Source organism: Abramis brama (genome assembly GCF_963993115.1).
Source record: "Abramis brama genome assembly, chromosome: 2".
Taxonomy (NCBI): domain Eukaryota; kingdom Metazoa; phylum Chordata; class Actinopteri; order Cypriniformes; family Leuciscidae; genus Abramis; species Abramis brama.
In genome coordinates this window covers 51,007,791-51,032,597 of record NC_139964.1, presented here as the reverse complement: position 1 = coordinate 51,032,597, position 24,807 = coordinate 51,007,791, and the positions used below count along the sequence as shown (strand labels likewise).

The following is a 24,807-nucleotide window of genomic DNA, read 5'->3' as shown; positions in this document are numbered from 1 at the left end:
TTAAGAGCGCTTGTAGCCTACGTCTGTATCCATAAGGACCCCCCCCCCATTTTTTTATTTAAATACAAAAACATTTGTAGTCTAGTGTTATTACTTTTGAAATCCATGTTATAACACACTACCCAACAACTTTTCACAACCAGAACGGAACTAATAAAAAAAGTCTAAATAACCAAGGCTCAGCCAATGCCAATAATTTTTTTATTAGCTTCAGTTTTGAAAATGAGCACAGTAACCTCTCACACACTGTTTTCTTCTTTTTAATTTGGCGCAGATGCAGCATGACTATTTCATTACATTCTATTTAAATGTGTTATTAAGGAGGAATCGCATCTAGCCTTGCCTGTGCCTGCATGCCCAGATGCTACACCACTGGTTGAAACACTGATTGATTACATGATAGGCCTACATTTCAGTAAGTTTAACTGGTTCTTTCAACATACCCTCTGATGTTCATTCACGATTATTTTTTACTGTAACTAGTAGTAGCCTAAATTGGAAGAGATTATCTGTTCGCTAGAAATCAGGCTATATGCATTAAGAGCGCCAAAACGGAATTTATTGTTTGAATTTCCTAATAAAACTTTTTCGTAATAAACCATTTGAAAGCTGATACTTTGTTTCATCAAAAGTAACTCGACTGTCTTGTCTGTCTGCACGTTGTCCATGTCCTCGTTGCTCAGTGATGTCTTCACTGTGTGGCGAGAGCACGTGAGTATCACGCTGAATCCAAGTGGCAGGGAGTCGAAATTGGGCACAACACTTTAAGGAGATTTGTATACAAGATGAACTTACACATTTTTTATTTTTATTTTTTACAAATGTTACTTTGACACCAGCGTCTTTAACTCGCTAATTAGCACAATCAGTAAAGATGAAGATAAATTACACACAATTTGAATATGCTATAGCGAGTAGTCTACCGCCCTTGCAAACAAACCTGTTTATGCTCTATATAATGTCTTTCTTGACACAGGTTATTCACTTGTGTAAATTTATGTCAATCCCTGAACATTTTTTTTTTTTTTTTTCAGTTATCATTGTATGCTTGCTTAAATATTTTAGCATGAAGTACAGAAAGCTACTTTAAGTACAGAGAGCTAAATTGTAATGTTGGTTTGCATACCCCAAATTGTCAGTTGTGTCAGGGACATTCTGACATTAAACAAACAAACAAAAAAACAAAAACTCCCTTTATGAATGATGGCTACCATATCTATAAATAAAGGTAGGGGGATTTTTTTTTAATGTTCCCATCAAAGTCAAAATCAAACCTAGACCCTTGTGATACAGGTATATCATTTGATGTTTAATCATGTTTAGTTCATAAAACCAATTGAGCGGTCTTTAATTTAATAATGTGGTGATTCTCCCCAGCACTGCACATTTTGAGTGTCTGCTTTGTCTGACACTGCCATTTCAGGCGTTGGAGTCTCTACTAAAGAGCTGATAAACTGAATCAGGTGTATTTGATTATTTATCCGAGCTGAGCTATAGTGACCTCTAGCGGACACACAATATATTGCATGGTTCATGCCAAATACATTTGGACCTAATTCTGAGTTTCGTGACATTTTCAAGCATGGTTATCAACTAAAACCATTTAATAAATAATTTCAAATAAAATGAACTTTATTTCTAGCCTACTTTTACCAAACTAAAACTTTAACTAAAATTAAAATAAAAAATCAAATCTAAAACAATCTATAAACAAAAAGTAGTATATAAATGATACAAAAATAACAGTTTTCAAGTGTCTCATATATTCATTCTTAGATCTTAGCTTCCCTGGATTTGCACGCCTTTACAAAAACAATTTTTTGAAACCTTTTTTTTATTGGTACAAAATGCCATTTTATTGTTTGAGTTCATCACACACGTCATACAACGCTCATTCCATTTTAGCTGAGATATAACATGATATTACAGTAATGATAGCATCAACTATTAAAACAAAACAGAATTTGTCAGTGTCCGAATCACATTGTAGTTGACTCGAACCAAGAAATAAACTTTGTATTTTCACTGCTTGCCCTGAGTGTAATCTATGGGGTTATACTTTGAGCTGGCTTTTATGAATCATATATAGTGAATTCCCCCCAATTTCAGTTTTGAGCTCAGCTTAACACATCCTAGTAATTATCCATAATATTATTATAATATCCATATAAGTATTAAGTATTATATAAATATTATCCATAATAATATTACGCTCTGCCCACATTCAGATCTACATACACTAAGGTAAAGGGTAAAAGCACAATGGTGAAATCTCAACAACGCTTTTGATGACACTTTAAATGGAAATGAATATTTTCCCTCCTCCATCTACTGTTATCTCTTGCATCTCCTCAAAGAAAAGAAAAATGGATTTAGTTCTGGAACACTTGATAGATATGGAGCTCACAATAAACAAACAAAAAGATAAAAAGATAGATACAAACACCCCAAAACACTTCTTTCCAACCAAAAGGATAATATCATTTCTAAATTACTCTCCCTTCATATGCAGATTCCGCCCCTTCAGTTTATAAAGTGACATCATTACATGATCACATAAGAGGTCCATTCATGTTTAACAATCACCGACAAAAAAGCTCTCATTAGAAAAGAAGCCACTTTTCCATTCATAAAGTGGATGCCTTGATATGTCTGCAGGCAGCTATCTAATTTTATTTTGGAATATCATTGAATATTTCCACTTGGAAGAGTAATTTATTTCTCCCATAAATGAGGCAGCTTCTTTTTAGCTTCAGGAACTGTGCTATTAAACTACAAAACATGAAGTTCAGAGACATCCTGTTAAAATAATCACTGCAACTGACAAAAACAAACAAACTCACCTGCCCAAAGTTACACACACACACAAAAAATCATCTATCATAGACACTAGAAGTAAATATAGTCACTTAGCTATTGACCTCTCAGACCAGTCTTTTTCACTAGAGCAAAGCTGAAAATTGACTTTGACAGCTAAAAATAGATATTTCCCCCTCCAAATATTAGGTAAATAACCCCTCCCCTAGGATTTATATAGTAAGAAATTCCATAAGATCTACAAAATATAGCAATGCCATCTTTAAAAAATAGTTTTGCTTCTTTAAATATTTTGAATACATTCATGACTATTGGTAGTGCCTTTATGAACGGTGGCTTCGCTTGTTCCATTGTCATGGTTGCTGTGTTCCCTCTGTCGTCACTGGTCAGTATCTAGTTTGGTATTCGTGGTGCCATCTGTTGAAATCATTGTAGAACAGAACAATGCTGCCAGACGCCATTCCAGTGATGATGCATCTGCAAAGGGTGATGAAGTCAAAGAGATTCAGGAAGAAAGAGAAGTGTCAGTAAGTAACAGATCAATATTACTTAAATATACTGATTGCAGAGTTCATTTAGAGAAGAGCAAAGATAATTGTAACGCATTTTGCTGTTTTTTTTTTTTTTTTTTCATTTAGAATAGATCTTTGGCATTTTGTCTCAAACATCTTTGATATGTCAGCGATCATTACTAATCCCAATTATACAACATAATCAAGTCTAGTACAAAACCTAGAAACTAAAAGTTCACAAAGGCAGACGAAACAGTAAATGAAAAGGCTTTAAAATGTCAGTGTATGTATTTTAATGTGTCATTCTATTCTCAATCAGTAGACACATCCAAGCTAGACTACATTCCAGACAGATCTTATTATTATAAGTATAATTTTTTTAAACTTTACTTAAGTTCCATATTCTTTTTTACTGGAGCCTTTTTCTGGAGGAAGCCGTTACATTTATAAAAATGGGAACATTGTTGATTCTTTGAAATGTATTATAAAATCTATCTACATATACATATATATACACACACACACACATACATACATACATACATACATACATACATGTATATATACACACACACACACACACACACATATACACACACACACACACACACACACACACATACACATATATATATATATATATATATATATATATATATATATATATATATATATATATATATATATATATATATAAAATTCAAAATAAACTGTGACATACTATACCCAAAAATTCTTCATAAAGTGGACTACCAGTAACATTTATAAAAGTTTAGGACTATAATTTATTCAAACACTTTGACCTGACCATGTTTTGCTTAAGTGTTTTTTCTTTAATTGCTAATGCGACCTTTTTACACCACAGACTGAACAAAATGAAGCATTGCTTGGTAATTGGTTGACCTAAATTGGTATTATCAAATTGTGTACTTAAATTTAACAGCTGACAGCTATTCAACCTAATTCATTTGTGAGACAGTCTAACAGAAGGATGGCCAAAACCAGTGAAATATCAACTGATCTGATAAGTCATAATGTGAGAAATGTTGAAGGTGTCTGAATAAATTTTGGTTTGACTTTGACTAAGATTGAATTGTACATTTACAGACATAACACAGTATATATTGAGTGTTACGATTATGCTTGCTCTCCCCAATGTCATGTATAGTATGGTAAAGGAACAGGAACCAAGTTGGTGTCTACAGTATGTACAGTATGCTACCTTTGGTCATGTGACATAGCCATAGAGCGTATTCCAGCATCACATCCTGGGTAAGTGAAGAGCTGTTTGAGATCATGAATCTGCCACAAGCTGAGAACTCCTGAATCTCCTCCAGACAGCAGATACTGTCCGTCTTTACTTAGCAGCATCGCCTGGAGCACAAAACATAGAGGACACTCAGTGTGTTATATAAAAACAGTCTGTTTGTCACAGTCACTCACACACACACAGTCAGTATTACTATTTTCTGCTTTTCATTTTCCAAGTCAAAGTGGTGGGTTCATGTATCCGAGTACGTTTTGCTTTGTTAAATTCCAGATGAAACAGAAGTCACGCAAATGTTTTTTCACAGATATGATAGCTTCACAGTAAATATAAAATCAGTCACAACAGCCTCACTTTAAAATATATTAAAGGCAATTAAGCACTCAAAAGGACCCCTGACCTTTTAGCGGTCTTTCAAATTTCACGATGATAAATAACACTGATAAGCATTTGATGGGTGGTTTAAATATGCTTTTTTTTGTTTGTTCTCGGCTCAGTGAATAAGCTCTTTGTAGCCGATGATGAACGTCTGGAGCATCCGGCTGGCCGGTGATTACAGGGGTTTACTGACACCCCTGTGGACCTTAGAGTGAGTGTGCCCTGCCTCATCCAATCAAAAGCCACACAACCCCCGATCTTTCCCAGCATGCACGGGGCCAACCTGGCGAACAGTTTGTTTCTTAAACCGCTGTAGCGGTGGTATCCTGCGGCGAAGGGCAGACAGAGTATGAGATTTATTCTGTTCATCTGGTTTTCCTGTGTGCACATGGGCTATGTAACACTTTAGAGGTCCCACGAGAAACACAGATAATACAGAACAGCAAACACACTGGGCTCTTTCATTCCCCACACGTGCTCGCACACGTCACTCCTTAAGAGCAGTCTTAAATGAGTTAAATAAAATGGTGAGAAAATGGGAAGCGTGAGACGTGCAGCAGCGGCAGATCTTAAAGTGACAGCAGCCAATAATGCTGTCTGTCATTCATGTTGATCAAAGAACAAAGGGAACAGAAAATTACTCACTGCTCTTGACTAAAGAACTTTTGTAGCTTTAATAAGGATATTTATGCATTATGCATTATATATTTCTGCATTAAAAGAATTTATGCAGTGCAAACTGTTTGATAACTTTATTCAATTTCTGTATATTTCCTACCTGTTAGACAGGTAGGAAGGGCACAGGTAAATATGACATTTATTATGGGTTTATGTGAGGATTGTTTTAAGTCTACTTAAATTAAAAGTTGTTAATTTATATAAAAAAAAATGGTAGCTTTCAATTACACTGTAATGTTGAATGGCTATAATTAATGAAAAAAAAAAAAAATCAGTTTCATTGAGACATAAGTAGCTGTATTTGTATCAGTGATACTGGCCTACATAAAAAAAAGATGCATTAAATGTTTGTACATTAATGTTTCTAAATTAATTTGGAGATTAACTGTTAAATAATTTTGTTTTATTACATTATAAAATCTATTAAAAATTTATAAAACTTAACTGTGTGTGATTTGTGATTAATCTAGTTATTTTTTTAATCGATTGACAGCACTAATATATATATATATATATATATTAGTGTGGAGAACTTTGGCTTCCTGTAGTGCAGACCTAGTTGTCACAAGGGCTGTATTTCAGTAACTATTAGGTTTTCACTTAAAACTCAATTTACTCAAATGCTTGTTTTCTTCAGGAACAATTTTGTATATTGATTTCAACGGCCTAAGTTGAAACCATTTTAAATGAGTTTTTTTGGTCAATTCAGTTATCCGAAACATTCGTAATGGCTGATGATTAAATTAATATTATACAGTTACATAAATGGTAATATAGCTAAAGTAAATTATAACTGAAAGATTGAACTGTTCTTTGTTATTTTTCATAAAAGTGAGGTTGGAGTATCACGTTAAGTCTTAACAACCTTTTGAAAAATCTTTGACAAATCAACTCTGCTATTCCAAAAATTAAAGAGCCCTCTGCTGCACATCTGTCACTTACTGGGGATTTTTTATTTATTTATTTTTTTGGAATAATAATGTCAATGTACTACTTTAAATGTCTCAGCCTATGTCTCACGCTTTTTGTGCAGCAGTGGACATTTACAGACTTTTTTAGACCATGTTACAGTATACCCAGGGTTATATTATTATGGGTTATATACCCAATTATTATGATTTATAAGTTGTTTTCCTCATGGGGACCAAAACATGTCCCCATAAGGTCAAAATTGACTGGTATTACTATTCTTTTGGGACATTTGGTCCAAATAAACACACACACACACACACACACACACACACACACACACACACACACACACTTCCGCACTAGCACAGTCCTGGGTGAAATACCCAGTATCAATCACAGAGACTGTTCTGCTAGATCGCTGTCCAGCAGACTTCAGACGTTACAGCAGCTGGGATCTGAGTGCATTTGCGTGCATGTGACCTCTTTAGTATCTGAGATGTGTGTAATTAGGTTTCAGGTTACACTGTGGCAAAACTTAAGCATTTTATTTCAGTCGTGGTATGAAGCAGAGGCTCAGGACAGACATATGGGATCTGAATTATACATAAGGGAAGAATCATCAGAGACTGTCTCAAATATGTCTCAATTAATGACAGCCAGAGAATAAAGCGATTCCTCAAAGTTATGCACGCGTTTCGTTTTTCCTTTATTGTCCAAAAGTCCTTCATATGAATCATCTCAAAATCCTGCGATTTGAACAGATTCAAACTCCACCCTGTGACTCACTCTGTGATTGGATAATAATGTTGCCTGGTCACTGCTGCAACAGGAATTAAGTCTTCTGTTCTAATGTGCCTTATTACTTCAAAGATGTCTGAGAAAATATATAAGTACATAATCCAGCATCCACGGTGGTCCCTCTGGACCATGTCTGGAAAAGGATCTGTGAGAAGCAGAGATGTCCAGGTTGCAGAGCGGGCTGGGTCAGAATCATAAATCAGTGCTCTCCTCCAGGGCCGCCATTCCAGAATCCAAGATGGCTGCCGTGACTCAGATATCTGACTTAAAGTCAAGCTGTGATTTTAAACAACAGGGTTGTGTTGGATGATGCCCCACTGTTTTCTCTCTCTCTCCTGATCTGCTGATCTGTCTGTGTTAGGTCATGATATGTCTGGCACAAGTAAAGACTGGATTTATGAAGACTTTAATGCAGCCTATTGCGTATGTGCAGACGGCTCGGGAAATGTCTGTTAAAATGGTTACTAACAGACATACGCTCAGTTGTGGGCTCCAGAGAGCCATTCATGTATTATTTCTACTTGTCCAAATTAATGTTCTGTCAGACCATCAGCATGAAGACTCACTTTAACCACAGCAACAAACTGTCCCAGCAACCCACTTACTCAAACACAAAACCACATACACCCTCTTCTCCACAAACACACACTGTCACAAAGATGACAATCCATCTGGCATGAGAGGAGCTTACTGTGTCACAGTGTGTGTGTGTGTGTGTGTGTGTTGAGGTCAGAGATGGGCAAGAGAACTTGAGTACTTGAAAATTATGGCAATAATTGATCAGGGATAATATTTCTGTGACTTCATGTTTATTTTTTGATTCACTAAAACTAAAACTTGCCAAAAGCAGCCTTGTTTTTGACTGGTGACATTTAGTAAGATTTGTTATAAGGGGACAGTGTTTGAATTGAATATCATTCTGTTTCAGTGAATGACCAAAAAAAAAAAGAAAAAAAAAAGTCCGCAGTCAGACTAAGAATGCACTAGGGCTTATGTTTTAATGAATAGATCACCAATAAAACAATAATAAACACTCAAAATGGGGGAATATTTCATCTACTCCACTTTCCCACAATGCTGCAAACCTGCAGCTTTGAAGTTTGTGTGCTTTAAATTCAGCCAAGAGGTCAATCTGTGATGTTTAGATCCTCTATTGGTCATGTCTTCTCATTATACAAAAAGTTGTAGGTCAGCGTTAAACAAATGTGAATGCACAATTTGCATAACCTTTGGTTTTCCACTCTCCTGTTTGCGCGAATATGAATGGAAGTCAAAGGAGTTTAGCGTGACTGTGTGTCTTTATTTCACACAAACATTCAAAATTATCCTATTTCATAATCTCTTATGCTGTAAAACATTTCAAAATTATTTATCAGTCTGATTTTAGATCAATTGTACCAAAATGCATGTTGGCTTTGAACAAGGACAATAATTAAATTGTCTAGTAAATCTACACTACTGTTCAAAAGTTTTTTTGTTTTTTTTTTCCAAAGATTTTGAAAGTCTTTTATGCTCACTAAGGCTGCATTTATTTGATCAAACAGACAAAAATATATTAAGAAATATTACTTCAATTTAAAATAACTGGTTTCTATTTTAATATAAATGTATTCTATTCTATTTTCTATTCTATTTTAATAATACAAATGTAATTTATTCCTGTGATGGCAAAGCCAATTTTTCAGTGTTGCACGATCCTTCAGATTTGGTGCTCAAGAAACATTTCTTATAACATTTCTTAACATTATTAATGTTGAAAACAGCGTCTTAATATTGTGGAAACAATGATAGCTTTTTTCAGGGTTCTTTGACGAACAGAAAGTTCAAAAGAACAGCATTTATTTGAAATAGAAATTTGAAACATTACAAATGTATTTACTGTCACTTCTGATCAACTGAATGTGTCCTTGCTGAATAAAAGCAGTCATTTCTTTAAAAAGCCCAAACCTTTGAACAGTAGTGTACAATGATCACTGCAAATTTATCTTTAAAATATTAGTACACATGTACAAAATAAATCCAGGATCATGATTCTATAAGATGACAGACTAATCCTCCATTATGTCATATTGGTTGAATAATAAAGAAGTGTGTTAAAGAGCAGAGCCACCCTTCTTCTCCGTCACTGCAGACTCTGTTTATTGAAAACAAATGGAACCTGGACACAATGAGGAAACTAATCAAGCTCGGAGCAGCAGAGAGCAGAGGAGCACGTAACAGAGCCGGCCTGTTAAATGGGATGCAGGTGTGGGTATGTGTGTGCAGGACAGAGAGAGAGAGAGAGAGAGAGAGAGAGAGAGAGAGAGAGGGGGGTGGGGTGGGGGGTGGAGTGGAGACGCAGAGCTCTGTGAATTTTCCCAGGCCCCGAGGAAAGAGAAAGTGATGGAGCGGGAATGAGAGCTGGCCGATTTTAGAAGCTCTGCCCGCCAATGACAAATGTGTCCTTTAATGCAGGAGGCCTCGCCATTGGCCCTTCCTCTCTCTTGCTCACTCTCATACACACATGCAAGTTGAGTGGCATTTCGTAGCCCTGCAGATCAAAGGACAGATTCGGACCCTTAGGGTTCAGAAGCCAAGAGAAAGAGAGATGGAGAGAGGAAAGAGCGAGGCCCATAGGCAGATCATGCCAGCGTTTAATCACATCCCCAGACAGCTGACATGATAAAACACAGAGGCTGAGAACAGAAATGGAAAGAGAGAAAGAAAGAGGAGGGACAAATGGACATGCGAGAGCTGCCCAACTTGTTGGCCTTGCTTCCTATTACACATAATTGCACAGAGTGGAGTTTATGCTCATGTTTACCTTGATGTTGTCTTCCACCTCCATATGTCCCAGTAGTTTCCCGTTGATGCTGAACACACAGAAGTGGCCCTTGTCATAATAAATGACACAGTGACCCTCAGTGGAGGACATAACCAAACGTGGCCGCACACAGCGGTCTGGACCCTCCAGAGTCCTCAGCAGGTCACCGTTCATAGAGTGGATAAGACAAGGACCCTCTGTTGTCACACACATACAGAAACATGAGGGTCAAATTAGATACAATTACAGTGTGTTGCTGCACCAAATTGTATATGTTATTTGGGACCGAAAAAGGTCTGTTGATTTTAACATTTTTAATATTTCTTCATCCAGTTACACATTTGTTATTTATATCTGGGAAGCCATGTTTAGGATAGATATCTCAAGAATTATGATTGACAGCCTCATAGGAATGATACACATAGACAGTCATGTTCCTGTCAAGTACAAATGGTTAAGCGCCTACTCAGGACACAAATATTTTCATAATTGGCTCCAAAAGTTGGAAGGAAGAAAAAAATCTAGAGATTGTGGTACAGGGGCCTTAATTACACTCATAAAAACTAAAGATAAATACTTATAAATGTGTTTTGAATTAACATCTTTAAGCGTCTTTAAAAAACAATTTGTCAATTTTGTAATTCTCTGTTCATGATCAAAATGTGAGACATTAACATTTTATTCAAGAATGGTATTATATTAAGCTAATTTTGAGGAACTCGTTTGAAAATGTTGAATATGTAGGACAATTTTGTAAAGTGGCACTGAAGTAGATTTATATGTGCACTGCTCCCATGCAAAAGACAACTTTGACCAAAATCAATTATAGTAAAATAACTAAAAGCAAAATTAACTAATACATACAAAAGATGAATTAACTATTTAAAATCAATACAATTTAAAATTGTATCGCAATAAAAAAAATGAATTACCAAATTAATTCTATAAGCAGCACTGTATCTGCTCAGTGTTTGCGTTTGCTTTACCTCTGCAGCCACTGATGACCAGTCCCAGCTCTGCACACACACTCGCACACGTCACCTCACAATCATGACCGGTCAGGATCGCCCGAGGAGTCACAAACTCTGCTGGAGAGACATACACAGAGTTGATCAAAAATAGTTCATACAATCGCAAAAAGGGAGCACAAATAATAATTACAATCACTATATTAAAGAACATACAGTAATAACTTCACTTAGTAACACGACCATCAATTTCAATGTTTAAATTAGGTTTTTATTTGTTGTCTACCCTGTGATAATGTAATTAGAGTGTGTAATTACTGCAATCAGACACTTATACTGTACCTGTGTTACAGTGTGTGCACACTCGTGCTCTCTTCTGCCATCCACATGTCCTATTTCAATCAGTCTAATGAGCTCTGCTGGATTTAAGTGTGCACTTTCTCTCTCTATCACTCACACAAACACCTGCCTTTCAATGTGGTTCATGGTAATGTCAAAAATAACAGTTAATGAACTAATGAATTGTCACTTTTTACTTGGACACAAAGAAGTCGTACATTTAATTTATTTAACTCAGTCTCTCTCTCTCTCTCTCTCTCTCTCTCTCTCTCTCTCTCACACACACTCACACACACACACACACAGTGTAGATGTATAGGTTTCATTAGGTGGCAAACTTCCTAAATGTCTCAGCTTTGAGTTATACCCTACAACTCTGGGGATTAAAGCCTGATGTCGGATTGTGCCCTGAAAAGATCAATAAAACTGATATATTGGTGTATCGTTTAACCTCCCCGTCATCGGCCACCATTTGGTTCGCATTAGGACAACATCTGATTACAATCTAATACCTATATACTGTATACTATTTATCTGTACTGCAAATATGCACTAGAGAGTATCATTTACTCATTGAAAGAAAGAGAGAAAATGAATACATAAACAGAAGACAATTCTAGTTTTTTTTTTTTTTTTTTTTTGCAGTAATATTTGCAAATGAAATGGCATCAGATTGGATTAGTTATAAAAAGCAGGCTTCATGACAGTGCTATGCATGATTTGGTCATTAGATGGCAGTGTGGTCAACAGAATCAATTCAACAATTCTTCACAGTACACTGCTTGGGAAAGCCTGGGTATGGATATAAACAACTCTGTGTTTGAAATCATACTGTAACTTCATTCCTGTCTGAAACGAAGAACTGTGTCAGAATGAAAGAAATGAAAGAAAATAGCAAAAATAAAATGTCATTATTGCTGACCAGCAATTGCTATTTAGCTCTAAAAATGCACTGCAGAATCTACAGCACCGCTGCAAAAGAAAATATATTTTACAGTTGTGAATCCATATTGTTGTGATCTTGAATCCATATTATTACTGATGGGGGTTATTCATTTGATTAAAATGTAATATTTATATTTTTAAAAAGAAGTCATTAAACAAAATAATTAGTAAAAAAATTAAATGTTACCAAAATCATAATAATAAATAGTAGTTTGGACCAATTATGGAAGTTTGAACAAATTCCTGCAAAGTTTATTGATCGTGACGTGACTGAATTTTTCTTTTTTTTTCTTTTGAACTTTCATTCCTTCACCCACATAATAACATTACTGGAAAATATGTCCTGCACCATTCTACATGTGATATCCAGAGATTCAGTTTGATTTCACTTTAGATGAAAGTCTGACTTGTAGGCTCTTTAATGTCACTGATGGCAACCATCTACTACAGTCGTACTTATCTTTAGATGCTCATTACCTAAATCAAAATTAGTCATAAATCCTGCCCCATTTGTAAGAGAGCACTTAACAGCATGTAGAGCATCCAAAAACTCCAAATTAGCAAAGGGGAAGTGTGTGTTTTTGCGAGAGTGTGCGCGTAGGGGGCTTTGATCAGCACCGCAGCCATATGGCTAGTGTGCGCAGGGGAAGCCCGTGGCATTTTTCACTTTTATTGAGTGTTCTCTTGCTCTCTCAGATAGATGGGACTGAACTCTCCTGAGCCGGAGACCTCCGAGTCACATTTACTGTCTCCCTCTGTGGCCCTCTGGCCTCCACTTTCACTCACTCACACACACACACACACAGGCAGGCCGATTCCATTTATGGTGTGATACTAGCCTGAAACTCAATCTTCTGAGCAGAGACCTGCTGTGGTCAGATGAAACTAGTTGTAGCTTCTGAGAGTGAGCTGTAAATCATTACACTGGCCTTGACAGAGACACACTGGAATGTGTGTGTATGAACAATGAGCTTTTAACACTGTTGCGTTGCATTGATATCATCACCTGCATGAAAGCTTTTCCTATGAGTGTTTGCTAAGCTCTGGTTGGGGATTTGGGTTCTGAACGTTACCCTGATCTTGACCTCTCTATGTGAGGAACATGAGGAACTCTAGAGACTCTTTTGAAATTATTTGCTCAGACATATTATGGAGCCTTCATTAAAAGAACCGTTCATCCAAAAATGAAAATGACATGTAGAACGCAAAAGGAGTTATCTAGCAGGATTGTCCAATTTGCTTGTTTCTAGACAATAAAACTGACATGAATGGTCAGTAAATTATGACATCATTTTCATTTTGAAAATGAACACACACACACACACACATATCTGTACGTGACTAAACATTTAAAACTTACTCCCAGGGTTCTCTCCAATGCTGCTGTGCTTGCCGTTCCAGTACCAGAGCAGTAGTGTGGCGTCTCTGGAGCCGGAGAGAACGTAACAGTCTCCACCAATGTAGGACTCTGAGCGAGCCAGACAGGTCACCACATCAAGATGCCCAAACACAATCTGTGTCAGTTTACCTGTAAACACACAACACAGCAAGGTAAACCACTTACTGCATGTGTGTGGTGTTGGCTATGTACAAAGTACTAATATATATATATATATATATATATATATATATATATACTGTATATATATATATATATACACACACACACACAAATACAGTGGTGGCCAAAATTATTAGAACGGTAAGATTTTTTAATGTTTTAAAAGAAGTCTCTTCTGCTCACCAAGGCTTCATTTATTTGATCCAAAATACAGAAAAAAACAGTAATATTGTGATAAATGTTAAATATTTTTACAATTTAAAATAATTGTTTTTCTATTTGAATATACTTTAAAATGCAAATTATTTCTGTGTTGGTAAAGCTGAATTTTCAGCATCGTCTTCAGTGTCGCATGTGTCGTATGTGTTTCCTTCAGAAATCATCCTAATATTATGATATTATGAAAAAAAGAAACATTTATTTTTATTATCATCAATGTTGAAAACAGTTGTGTACAATATTTTTTCAGGATTATTTGATGAATAGAAAGTTCAAAAGAACAGCATTTATCTGAAATAGAAAATGAAATTAATAATTTTATTCATTCATTAAAATGCATTAAATTGATCCTTCTATTTCAGATCAATTCTGTTTTTGTTTGTTTTTGTACATAAAAACACTAATTTAAAATGTATCCTTCCCAGAATACAGATCCCAAAAATCATTTAAAACCAGCATCTGAAGAGATCAAATTTAAATTAGAGAACCACCCTTTCTCTTAATATGGTGAAAGACTCTCAGCATTTCATTCGTTTAGATTGATCTTTAATAAATAAAAAAACAAGAAGAGGCTGATAAATGGAGGTGGACAGGAAGCTGAATGCAAGGCAGAGGAAGTGTCACATTTGATCCAATTCAGTCTGAGATATCAATGTCTAAGGAGCTGATGATTATATACAACCAGAGTTTTCTTTTAAAACATTAAAAAAATCTTACCGTTCTAATAATTTTGGCCACAACTGTATATGTATATATATATATATATAATGACTTTGATCCTGGAGAATTTGTGTTCGTTTAGTTTGATCTTCATGAGGCCAGCAGTTTCCAGTGCAGTACTCCCTGCAGGGTGCGAGTGAATGACTCTACTGAGATGTTGCTGTCTGCTGAGCCGTTTACATACGCCAGATGAGCTCACACACTCCCAAGTTCTTACTGCACTTTAAATATTTGCTTTTGGAGAGCTGCATGTGCATGCTAACATCTGTGTGAATGCATAAGACAAACAAACATCAAGCATTTGAGGGACAAGGTGTGCATTTCTGGTGTGCATCTATCTATCTATCTATCTATCTATCTATCTATCTATCTATCTATCTATCTATCTATCTATCTATCTATCTATCTATCAACCCATTTACTGTATGTGTTTGTGTGTGTAGAGCGTGTGAGTGTGGTGCGATTCTATTGAAATTCAAGTTCCGCTTGCGTGACTTGCATTCTGAGCCTCATCTTCCCGCGAGACAGAGTCATGGTCCATCCGTGAGATGAGAAAGCTATCTGAGCCCCGGGGCAATGGAGTTGTAATGCAGTCTGCAGGCTCATTTGTGACTTTTGACCCTTTTCTTTTGTGTACTGCAGGGGTGGCAGTGTCTCCATAGACAACCGAGGTGGTGGGGGGTCGTCACGGTTACCTGTATCAGTGGAGTAGACGCGGAAGCTCTTGTCCCAGAATCCACACAGCAGGATGAAGCGGTTGTCAGCTGTGATGACGAAACACTGAGCGTTTACCTGGATGCTCTGATCTAACAGATCTGAGATCTGCCTTCTGTGAGTGCCCACATTATTGGCTGTAAAAAGATAAAGAGTCACTGGTTAAAGAGTCACTTTGTTATAAAAGTACTAACATAACTTTGCTAGTTAGAGAATTACAGGGTAAGAAAGAGAGAAATAAAAACTTAGTAAAAGAAAGAGATTAACAAGGAAGTAAAGACAGCCACAGAATTGTGGAGACATTAACAAAGGGAGTCATATGGTGACCCTAAAGGTCTATTTCAATGTCTGGTAAGTGAATTTCTGACAACCTCTTCAGAGATTATAAAGATGTAAAACCATTTGCATGAGAAAATATGACATTTATTGTTAACTGTGCGTGACCGAATGTAATTTGTGAATGAGTACATAAAACAGCAGAAGACAGAACAGTAAAATACCTGTCACATTCTCCTCTGCCATAAACGTTTGAAAAACAGACCCTTTTTGCAAAAGAAAGACTAAAATAATCATAAAGAAAAAATGTGACCAAAACGCTGTAAATTACATGTATTTTCTTAAACACATAAGACAGAGAGAGAGAGAGAGAGAGAGAGAGAGAGAGAGAGAGAGAGAGAGAGAGAGAGAGAGAGAGAGAGAGAGAGAGAGAGAGAGAGAGAGATGGAAGAGGCCAGACTACACAGAGTCAGGTGTGTGAGGCCCAGACACTCGTGACACACACCAGCACGGCGTCTGTGCTGGAGCGAGCGGACAGATTATCAACAGCACAGTCATGCAGAATTTACTGTGTTTAAATGTGTGAGCTGTGTGGAATGCAGTCCATCTAAATACATACATGACGATGGGAGAAGGAGTGAAAGAAAATGAGCTATGAAAGAGGTCTCTCCCCACACAGAGAGACAGGAGGGAGAAGGGAGGGTGATTTGTTGTCTTTGATAAATCTTTTAAAAGTAAAAAAAAAAAAAGTAAACATCCTGCTTTAGTAAAACATTTCCTACTATAGCTGTTTATATAGCTGATATAATATAATTTCATATAGCTGATATAATTTCATATATCTTGTATCACTTTGATATAATGGAAACTTAAATCAATATTTATTTATTTGGTAGGTAAAAATGCAAACAAGACCCTAAAGCCATGAACCAACACATAGTGGAAAACATTACCAGAAGAGTAAAAGCTGTTAAAGCAGCAATGATAAATTCCTATTTTGGCCAATTTTGGCCATTAAATGCTTAAATGAAATTAAACATTTTGGTGTCCACATACTTTACCTATGTACTGTATTGTTTTGTATTATACTGTATTATATATTCCTTACACACATATTTATAGTATATGTAATATTATAATATAGCTCTTTTTAAAATGATTAAAATAATTTATACTTATTTACATTTATTTTACACAATATTTACTCAAAAAATCTGTAAACAGAAATTGTGCATTAGCACTATTGACTATTTAGCATCTGTTGACTATTTGTAAAGAAGAATTCTGGAAGCGGCCCAAGTGGACATTATCAGATTCAGATCATTTCAAAACACTTTAATAATGGATGGTTAATTGCTCTGGTTGAAACTGAAATACAGTTGTTTCATATGAATTTCAAAGAATTCAAAGGCTTAACTTCAGGTTTAAAACCAACAGAGGTGGAGGTGTAGAGAAAGGTACAGGTGAGTGGAATGAGGACACACACCATGAAGTGACAAACAGATAAATTAGGCAAGACATATGTTACTGTATGATAATAAGAGCAGCAGGGGAGCAGAGATATAAGATGAATAGGAGCAGGGAGAGAACCTTCAGAGAGGCTTCAGCCATATGTTATCACACATCTTCCCTCTCTCATCCCTCTCTCCTCTTTTTCTCCCTCATCAACAGGTCGGAGAGATGAGAGGAGGACATATTGTCCTGACAGCGTGTGCCACGCGGCTTCAATCAGACATTATTACACCATTCATATTCATTCAGTCTGACAGGACAGAGAGACAGAGAAAGAAAGAGAGAGAGAGCTGATGATGTACAGGCTAAGCCACAGCTCATTGCTTTCCAATTTGCATGCAAATGCTGAACTGAAGCTGAATGGCGGCTGGGTGAAAAACTGCACTCATCTCCTCTCAAGGGCCGGGCCCTCGCAACTCACAACAGCCTATCACAAATCATTTTACTGACGATTGACAAGCCACAGACCTATCAAAGGGTCAATCTCCACCGGTAACTGGTACTGCTGGTCCTGCACAGAAGAGCTTTGATGGCCTGAGAGAAAGAGAGAGAACCGATGAAAAATAGATTTAATACTCATACCATCAGGATGGTAAATAATACACATAGTAGCTAGGACTACACCGAGTTTATTCACGTGTCTTTACACTGGGATGTGAAGTACAGAGGAAAATCTTTTTCGCATTTTCAGTTTATTGATATTCATGTAAACTGTTAAAAAGGGTTTTCTGGTAGTTAATAGCATTTTTTTGTACATAAAAACACTAATTTAAAATGTATCCTTCCCAGAATACAGATCTCAAAAATAATTTAAAACCACCATCTGAAGAGATCAAATTTAAATTAGAGAACCACCCTTTCTCTTAATATGGTGAAAGACTCTCAGCATTTCTTTCGGTTAGATTGATCTTTAATAAATAAAAAAACAAGAAGAGGCTGATAAATGGAGGTGGACAGGAAGCTGAATGCAAGGCAGAGGAAGTGTCACATTTGATCCAATTCAGTCTGAGATATCAATGTCTAAGGAGCTGATGATTATATACAACCAGAGTTTAGAGGGATCAAACTACTGAAGTTTGCATTATAAGGGGCCCTATTTTAACGATCTGAAACGCAAGTATCAAACGCGAAACGCAAGTAACTTTGTGGGCGGATCTCGCTGCGGGCGCTGTTGCTATTATACCGACGGGATAAATGACTCGAGGCAAATCTAAAATGGGTTGGTCTGAAGTAGCTACAATAAGCTAGCTGAATAAGCTAGATTTATGCCTATTTTTTCACATCTTCATGGACACAACAATGATTTCCCTCGTGTGGAATATTTTTCCTTGAAATTATGTATGGTTTGCAAAAATGGCAACTGCTGCGTCTGTGTAGATGAGAGAAGCAAAGTGTATAAGCGTTGTGCACACGCTACATTATGGGCAAGCACGCGCCCTTAAAATAGCATCTGAATAACGCGCCACTGCCTTTAGACTAGGTTTCTCCTGGTCAGTGGCGGAATTGTTTTCTGGAACTACAAAATAGCACCAGGGAACGTTTCCGCCAACACACCTCCTCTTTTTGCTGAACCGCCCCCGGGAGTGCAAGTTCATTCCCTAATTTACCGACGTGCGTCTGTGGAGGGAAAAGTCCGCTGTGCGTATGAGAAATGGGTTGCGTAACCTGGTTAACCCTCTGAGGTCGACAAACGCGCGGGCGCGTTTTGCCGGATTTTCTCCACATTGTAGCACTATAAACTTAAATTACTCCATCATTTATGGTCATACAGAAAAAAGAAATATAAAAAAAGAATCTGTGATATTTCTCCTTTTGTATGTGTCCACTTACAATCAAATCAAAACATTGTGCTTTTGTAAAATAAAGAAAATAAACAGGGTGTGCGTTCTGCCTCTCTGTCGCGGTGAACTTTTTTTTCTTGAGCACGTCTATAAACTGAAACAAAACTCAGCGAATACTTGTCACACATTTATGAGCCATATACCTTTATAAACATTTAAGTGTGTACTTTTAAATAATCGGATTCAAAACGAAAACAAATATTCTCTGTTTACGTAATTTGTATAAAACCAACAAGATGTCCAGCTTCTCAAACGCTTGCTCATTACAGTTAATTTGGCCACGCCTACTCGCGCAAAAGATATTCACATGCAAATCTCCACATGGAACGCGAACGCGCTCGTTACCTCAACAACAAAACACTTCACTTCACTTTTCGTCGAGTTTGAAAGACGTGCCTGAGCTTACATTGGATTTAGGCTACCTCAGAAGAAGAAGAACGCGATCTGAAGACAAGAAAGATGAGGTAAGAAATTCTTACATAGCCTAGTTTGTTATTGTTGCATAAATGTCACGTTGCAGTTGAACTGTTGCTAGATATATGGGGAATATTATAATATTTAGACCCGTGTTTACTGTGTTTGTGGATATCTGCTCAAACATAGATATGTTTATGGTAACCATAATGTTTTATATTTGAGCGTGATCGCGTTTGAATGTATCATATTTTGGATGAAAGCAAAACGCACCAAACGGCTTCATGTTTTTATTATCTCATTTCATATCATCATAACGGATGGAAACATTTGAAGTAACATGATAATCAATATATTTTTCTCTAGCTTAGTTGTTACTGAAATATTTTGGAAGATTTATAGGCTGCTATAGGTTATTTATTGTTATTATTATTTTATCCGCACTGCGCATATACCTTATGCCTACAAGGCACAACAAACCTGGTGTTCATTATATTATATATCGTTGGAAACGTGTGTGTGTGTGTGTGTATTCTGTGAATTTTAAAAAGGAATTTTAAAAAGCAATTTTAACCAGAAAAATCTAATATTTATTTCCAAAATCGTGCAGGTCTTTCTCTTGATATCAGTATGTTCACTTTTTTTTTTCAGGTCCCAGATGCCACTGAGGACTTCAACATTCACATGAGTCTCAGTACGTGAACATGGTAAAGTGAAAATCTTGGAAATGAAAGGTATGTACAGTGTTTTTAGGAATGGCACAAAGGTCTCTGTCTTTGAAGTGCTTTTTTGGCATTTGTTGTGTATCTTTGGATTATGTTGTGTTGTAAATAAATCCAAACAATTTAAAAGCCATTCTTTTTATAAATCTCCTCATTTACAGTATTGTGCAAGGTTGCTCAGAATGATAGGGGCCTGATAGCTCCTAATAGGGCCGTTAGGGGAGGTTCTTTGTCTTTCTCAGGTGAGAAAAGCTTACATATTAATGAGCTCTCGCATAAGGCTTTTTCACACAAAACACGTCGTAAAAATTTTAAATCAATATATTGTCTTATCTGAATGAGCAGTCAGGGTGATTTTCACATAGTTTTGCAGCAAATATTCTAGGCTACGTCATACAATTTTCAAAAGTCTTGTGAAGAAATAATCAGTATGGGTTTCATGGCCTTATTTCAGTGAGAATTTTTTTTTGTATTTTCAAAAACCACACATAAATGTCATTATCTCAAAACTACAAACTTTTACATACATGCTGTTGATATATTATTGTAGCAGAGTTTGTGCTGAATACAGTGTAATTAGACTTTAGCCATGAAAATGTCACAAGTAACAGATATAACCAGAAATGTCAGAGCATGTCAGAACACCTCCAGGGCCCAGAAAACAGCTCAGACCTCAGAGGGTTAACATAATAACTAACCAGTATCAGGGGTGTAAATGAAGAGACCGCATGATTCATAGACTGATTCATTACTGATCACCAAACACCTTGCTGTCTGATTGTTCTTACTCACCGGTGAGACCGTGCCACTTGTTGACGGCGAAGAGGCGGTTGGCAGTGACGGTGATGACCGCTGGGTTGGTCAGGCCTGACTGTGTGTTGGCGGCCACGTGGGTGACAGGCGAGTTGGACGGGAACTTGAGGACCATGATGACATCCTGCTGCATCTGCTCTGTGAACATCAGTGGGGTCTGCAGAAGGAGATACTGTTGAGTCCATTACCGTCATCATCAGCAGGGAGTGAGGGAGTGTAGAGGAAAAGAGAGTGATGGTGGGAGAGAGGAAGAGAGAAGAGGAAGAAAAGCAGGAAGAAAGGAAATTAGGCAGCGAAAGACAGAACGGTGTAAAAAAGCATAAAAGCTGAGATTGAGGACAGAGGTAATTAGAGTAAGGCAACACAATATCATAACTGGATTGTTATTAGGGTTGGGAATTGAGAATCTTGGTCAGAACAGGTTTGGAAAAAAAACATTTTCATGATTCAGTTCAGGAATGTCATTTATTATATATTTATTATATTTCAAACTTTTTTATTACTGTTTTGTTGAAATCTAAAATTATCTCATGACTTAACAGTTTAGCAGGCTTATGAGGGTTGTGTATGTAATGAGAATTATTTTCCATACATTTTTTATTTTCCCCTTAAAAGAGTAGTATTTTGCCACCGTGGGAACAAATGCAGATTCTGCTGCAAATGCATTTTGACAAACCCCCCCCCCCAAAAAAACACCATATGATCATATCTATATGATTGCATCGGCACAGACCTAGAAGCTGATTATTACTCATATTAGTCATGTACTGCTATATCATTCCCGATAAGCCCTATTTTTGTTGTACACTAATGAAGTGCATGAAGTATGATTTTTGTTGTACACTAATGAAGAATTTGAAGTATCAAATTCTGAAATAAGTAAAAGTCCCCCTGTGGTGAAAATCAATTTTTTTTTTAATGTTGTTTATATGTCTATGTGGTATTTTAAAATTCTTTAAGAGAAACCATGGGCAAATTCATAACACCATTGCTGAGTAGTTTCTCTTTAAAACTGCAGTTATCTAAAGACAGTCTCAAAAACGCAGTTTGAAATCGTTGGTTTTTCTTACGTCATAAACTACACGCCAACATGCCGGCGGGCTTTCATTATCCTTTCATATCATTAACTATGACCGCTCTGAAGCAGGGGAGTCTCAAGAAAAGCCATGTTATCCCTGTATTTTTTTCTGTTGATATGAAAAATTAGGTACTCTTAGCAATATAGCGGGTGAATTATGTATATGATGTATATTACGATGTTAAGATGAACTATATGCCTTTCTCCATTGACGTTCTGAGTTATCAAAAGCGTTTCTAAGGATACTGATTGTTAGAAGGCAGCTGTTTGACTCTGAGGTGGCAAATAGGAACATGGTTTGTGTAACATTAGCAACACAATATTAGCTGTTTGATAATGTAGTCAAGAAAAAGGCTAATCATATTAATTACCGTTATGTGTCCGACGTTGTAAAGAGCGATACTATTGTGCAGCATTTACTTCAGTAAAGTTGACCGAGCGAGTGGATCTCTGAGCTAGTGTGAGTGAGTGAAGGCGGGGATAATTAGCATATTCATGGTTCTGCATATACTTACAGAAGAGGATTAGGGCCAAGCAATAATAAAAAAATAAAACCATCTCGAGATTAAAGTCATTATAATGTGAGATTAAACTCGTTAAATTTGAGAAAAAAAGTCGAAATACAATCTTGAGAATAAACTCATTACATTTCGAGAATAAAGTCGCTGTGTTTCGAGAAAAAAAGTCGAAATGAAATGCAGAGAATAACGCATTCGATCAGTGTTCATTGCATAGCCTACTGATAGAGGACATGGCAAAGTTGGATCACTTAGTCAAGCTATATTTTAGACTTTCTTTCAGTAACAAAGAATAGAACATTCTTAGGTCTAGGTCGGCTAGGTCTTTTTAGAAGAAAAAATCAGTCCAATTTGCGCGATGTACTCGCTTTTGTCCAACATGAAATTCATCGAGGTTTCGTGGTTTCCCAGGATACCATAAGATGCATTATTAAACTTGTTGATCCTCAAGGTGTGGAATTTCGACGAAGGAGACGCTTGAGAAGACGCCAGTACACTTGCGCTGGCCCAAATGCACTCTGGCATATGGACAGCTATGATAAATTAAAACCGTATGGCATTGCCATTAATGGCTGTATAGATGGTTACAGTCGGTACAATCTGTGGATGGAGGCGTACACAACCAACAACGATTAATAATGCGTCTTATGGTATCCTGGGAAACCACGAAACCTCGATGAGGTTGATATCAGTAGGCTATGCAATGAACACTGATCGAATGCGTTATTCTCTACATTTCATTTCGACTTTTTTCTCGAAACACGACTTTATTCTCGAAATTTAATGAGTTTATTCTCACGATTACTTCGATTTTTTTTCTCGAAATTTAACGAGTTTTTTCTCGAAACACAACGACTTTATTCTCGAAATTTAATGAGTTTATTCTCAAGATTGTATTTCGATTTTTTTTCTCGAAATTTAACGTGTTTTTTCTCGAAACACAACGACTTTATTCTCGAAATGTAATGAGTTTATTCTCAAGATTGTATTTAGACTTTTTTCTCGAAATTTAACAAGTTTTTTCTCGAAACACAACGACTTTATTCTCGAAATGTAATGAGTTTATTCTCAAGATTGTATTTCGACTTTTTTCTCGAAATTTAACGAGTTTTTTCTCGAAACACAACGATTTTATTCTCAATATTTAATGAGTTTATTCTCAAGATTGTATTTCGACTTTTTTTCTTGAAATTTAACGAGTTTAACCCCCTGAGGTTGGCTATCGCGCCGGCGCGATAGGCTTGTTTTTTTCCTTATCAGTGCAAAAAAAAATAAAAAATAATAATAATAATTTTTATCTTATATGCTTGTGTTATACATCAATCGAAGTGTGTATTATTTTTGTGTATACTCACAATAAAAACAAAGTGTTGTGCTTTTCGCCAAATAAAGAAAAATAAACATGATGCGAGTTCTGCCTCCTCTCTGTCAGTGAAGTCCATTCTGAAACGCGTCCGAAAATGAACCATAACTCAGCGAACACTCAGTCAAACAGACATACAGACACACAGGCATGAAGCTTGAATTCTCTTCTTTTAAATGAAGTAATTTTTATAAAAAACAAATATTCTCTGTTTATGTAATCTTTATGAAAAGAGAGAGATGTCAGTCGTTCTCATCTCAGCTAATTTTTTTTAATGTGACTCCGCCCACGGAGAGCACGCGCTATTCAAACGCAAATGACTGAGGCGATCCGTGCAAACTGTGAACGCCCCCATATCAGCTCGAGAAAACACATCAAGCTTATACAGATCATTGTAGCCTACTTGTTTACACCGTCTCGCAGCGCTGTGAGGAATAATAATAATAATGGAAAATGTACCTCAGAAGTACTGGTATTTCGAGGAGCAGATGCAGCTGAGCTGAGGAATACTGTAGTAAGTTTTTTTCATTCTCAAGTGAATCGCGTTTCTGTGTGAATGAATGAACGGCAGAGATGCGCTGTTTACCACAGCTCGCACACTCGCGTTTCTGTGTGTGAATGAATGATCTGCTTTAAGCA

At 36.5% G+C, this 24,807-nt stretch overlaps 1 protein-coding gene across 6 annotated transcripts in view; it reads right to left on the bottom strand.

Moving 5' to 3' along the window:
* Nucleotides 1-1,828: 1,828 nt before the first annotated feature.
* The window catches only part of lrba (LPS-responsive vesicle trafficking, beach and anchor containing), a 266,377-nt gene continuing 243,398 nt past the window's right edge, over nucleotides 1,829-24,807 (bottom strand). For 2 of the 6 annotated variants that reach the window (XM_084095942.1, XM_084095943.1), the window contains exons 49-56: nucleotides 21,189-21,381; nucleotides 17,888-17,953; nucleotides 15,613-15,768; nucleotides 13,778-13,945; nucleotides 11,152-11,253; nucleotides 10,166-10,362; nucleotides 4,552-4,703; nucleotides 1,829-3,294 (exon numbers count right to left, since the gene is read on the bottom strand). In XM_084095942.1, coding sequence (XP_083952068.1) covers nucleotides 3,204-3,294; nucleotides 4,552-4,703; nucleotides 10,166-10,362; nucleotides 11,152-11,253; nucleotides 13,778-13,945; nucleotides 15,613-15,768; nucleotides 17,888-17,953; nucleotides 21,189-21,381 — 1,125 coding nt within the window. In that variant the 3' untranslated portion in view covers nucleotides 1,829-3,203. The remainder of the gene's footprint in view (nucleotides 3,295-4,551; nucleotides 4,704-10,165; nucleotides 10,363-11,151; nucleotides 11,254-13,777; nucleotides 13,946-15,612; nucleotides 15,769-17,887; nucleotides 17,954-21,188; nucleotides 21,382-24,807) is intronic. The other 4 variants (XM_084095944.1, XM_084095945.1, XM_084095946.1 and 1 more) reach the window with 4 other exon arrangements.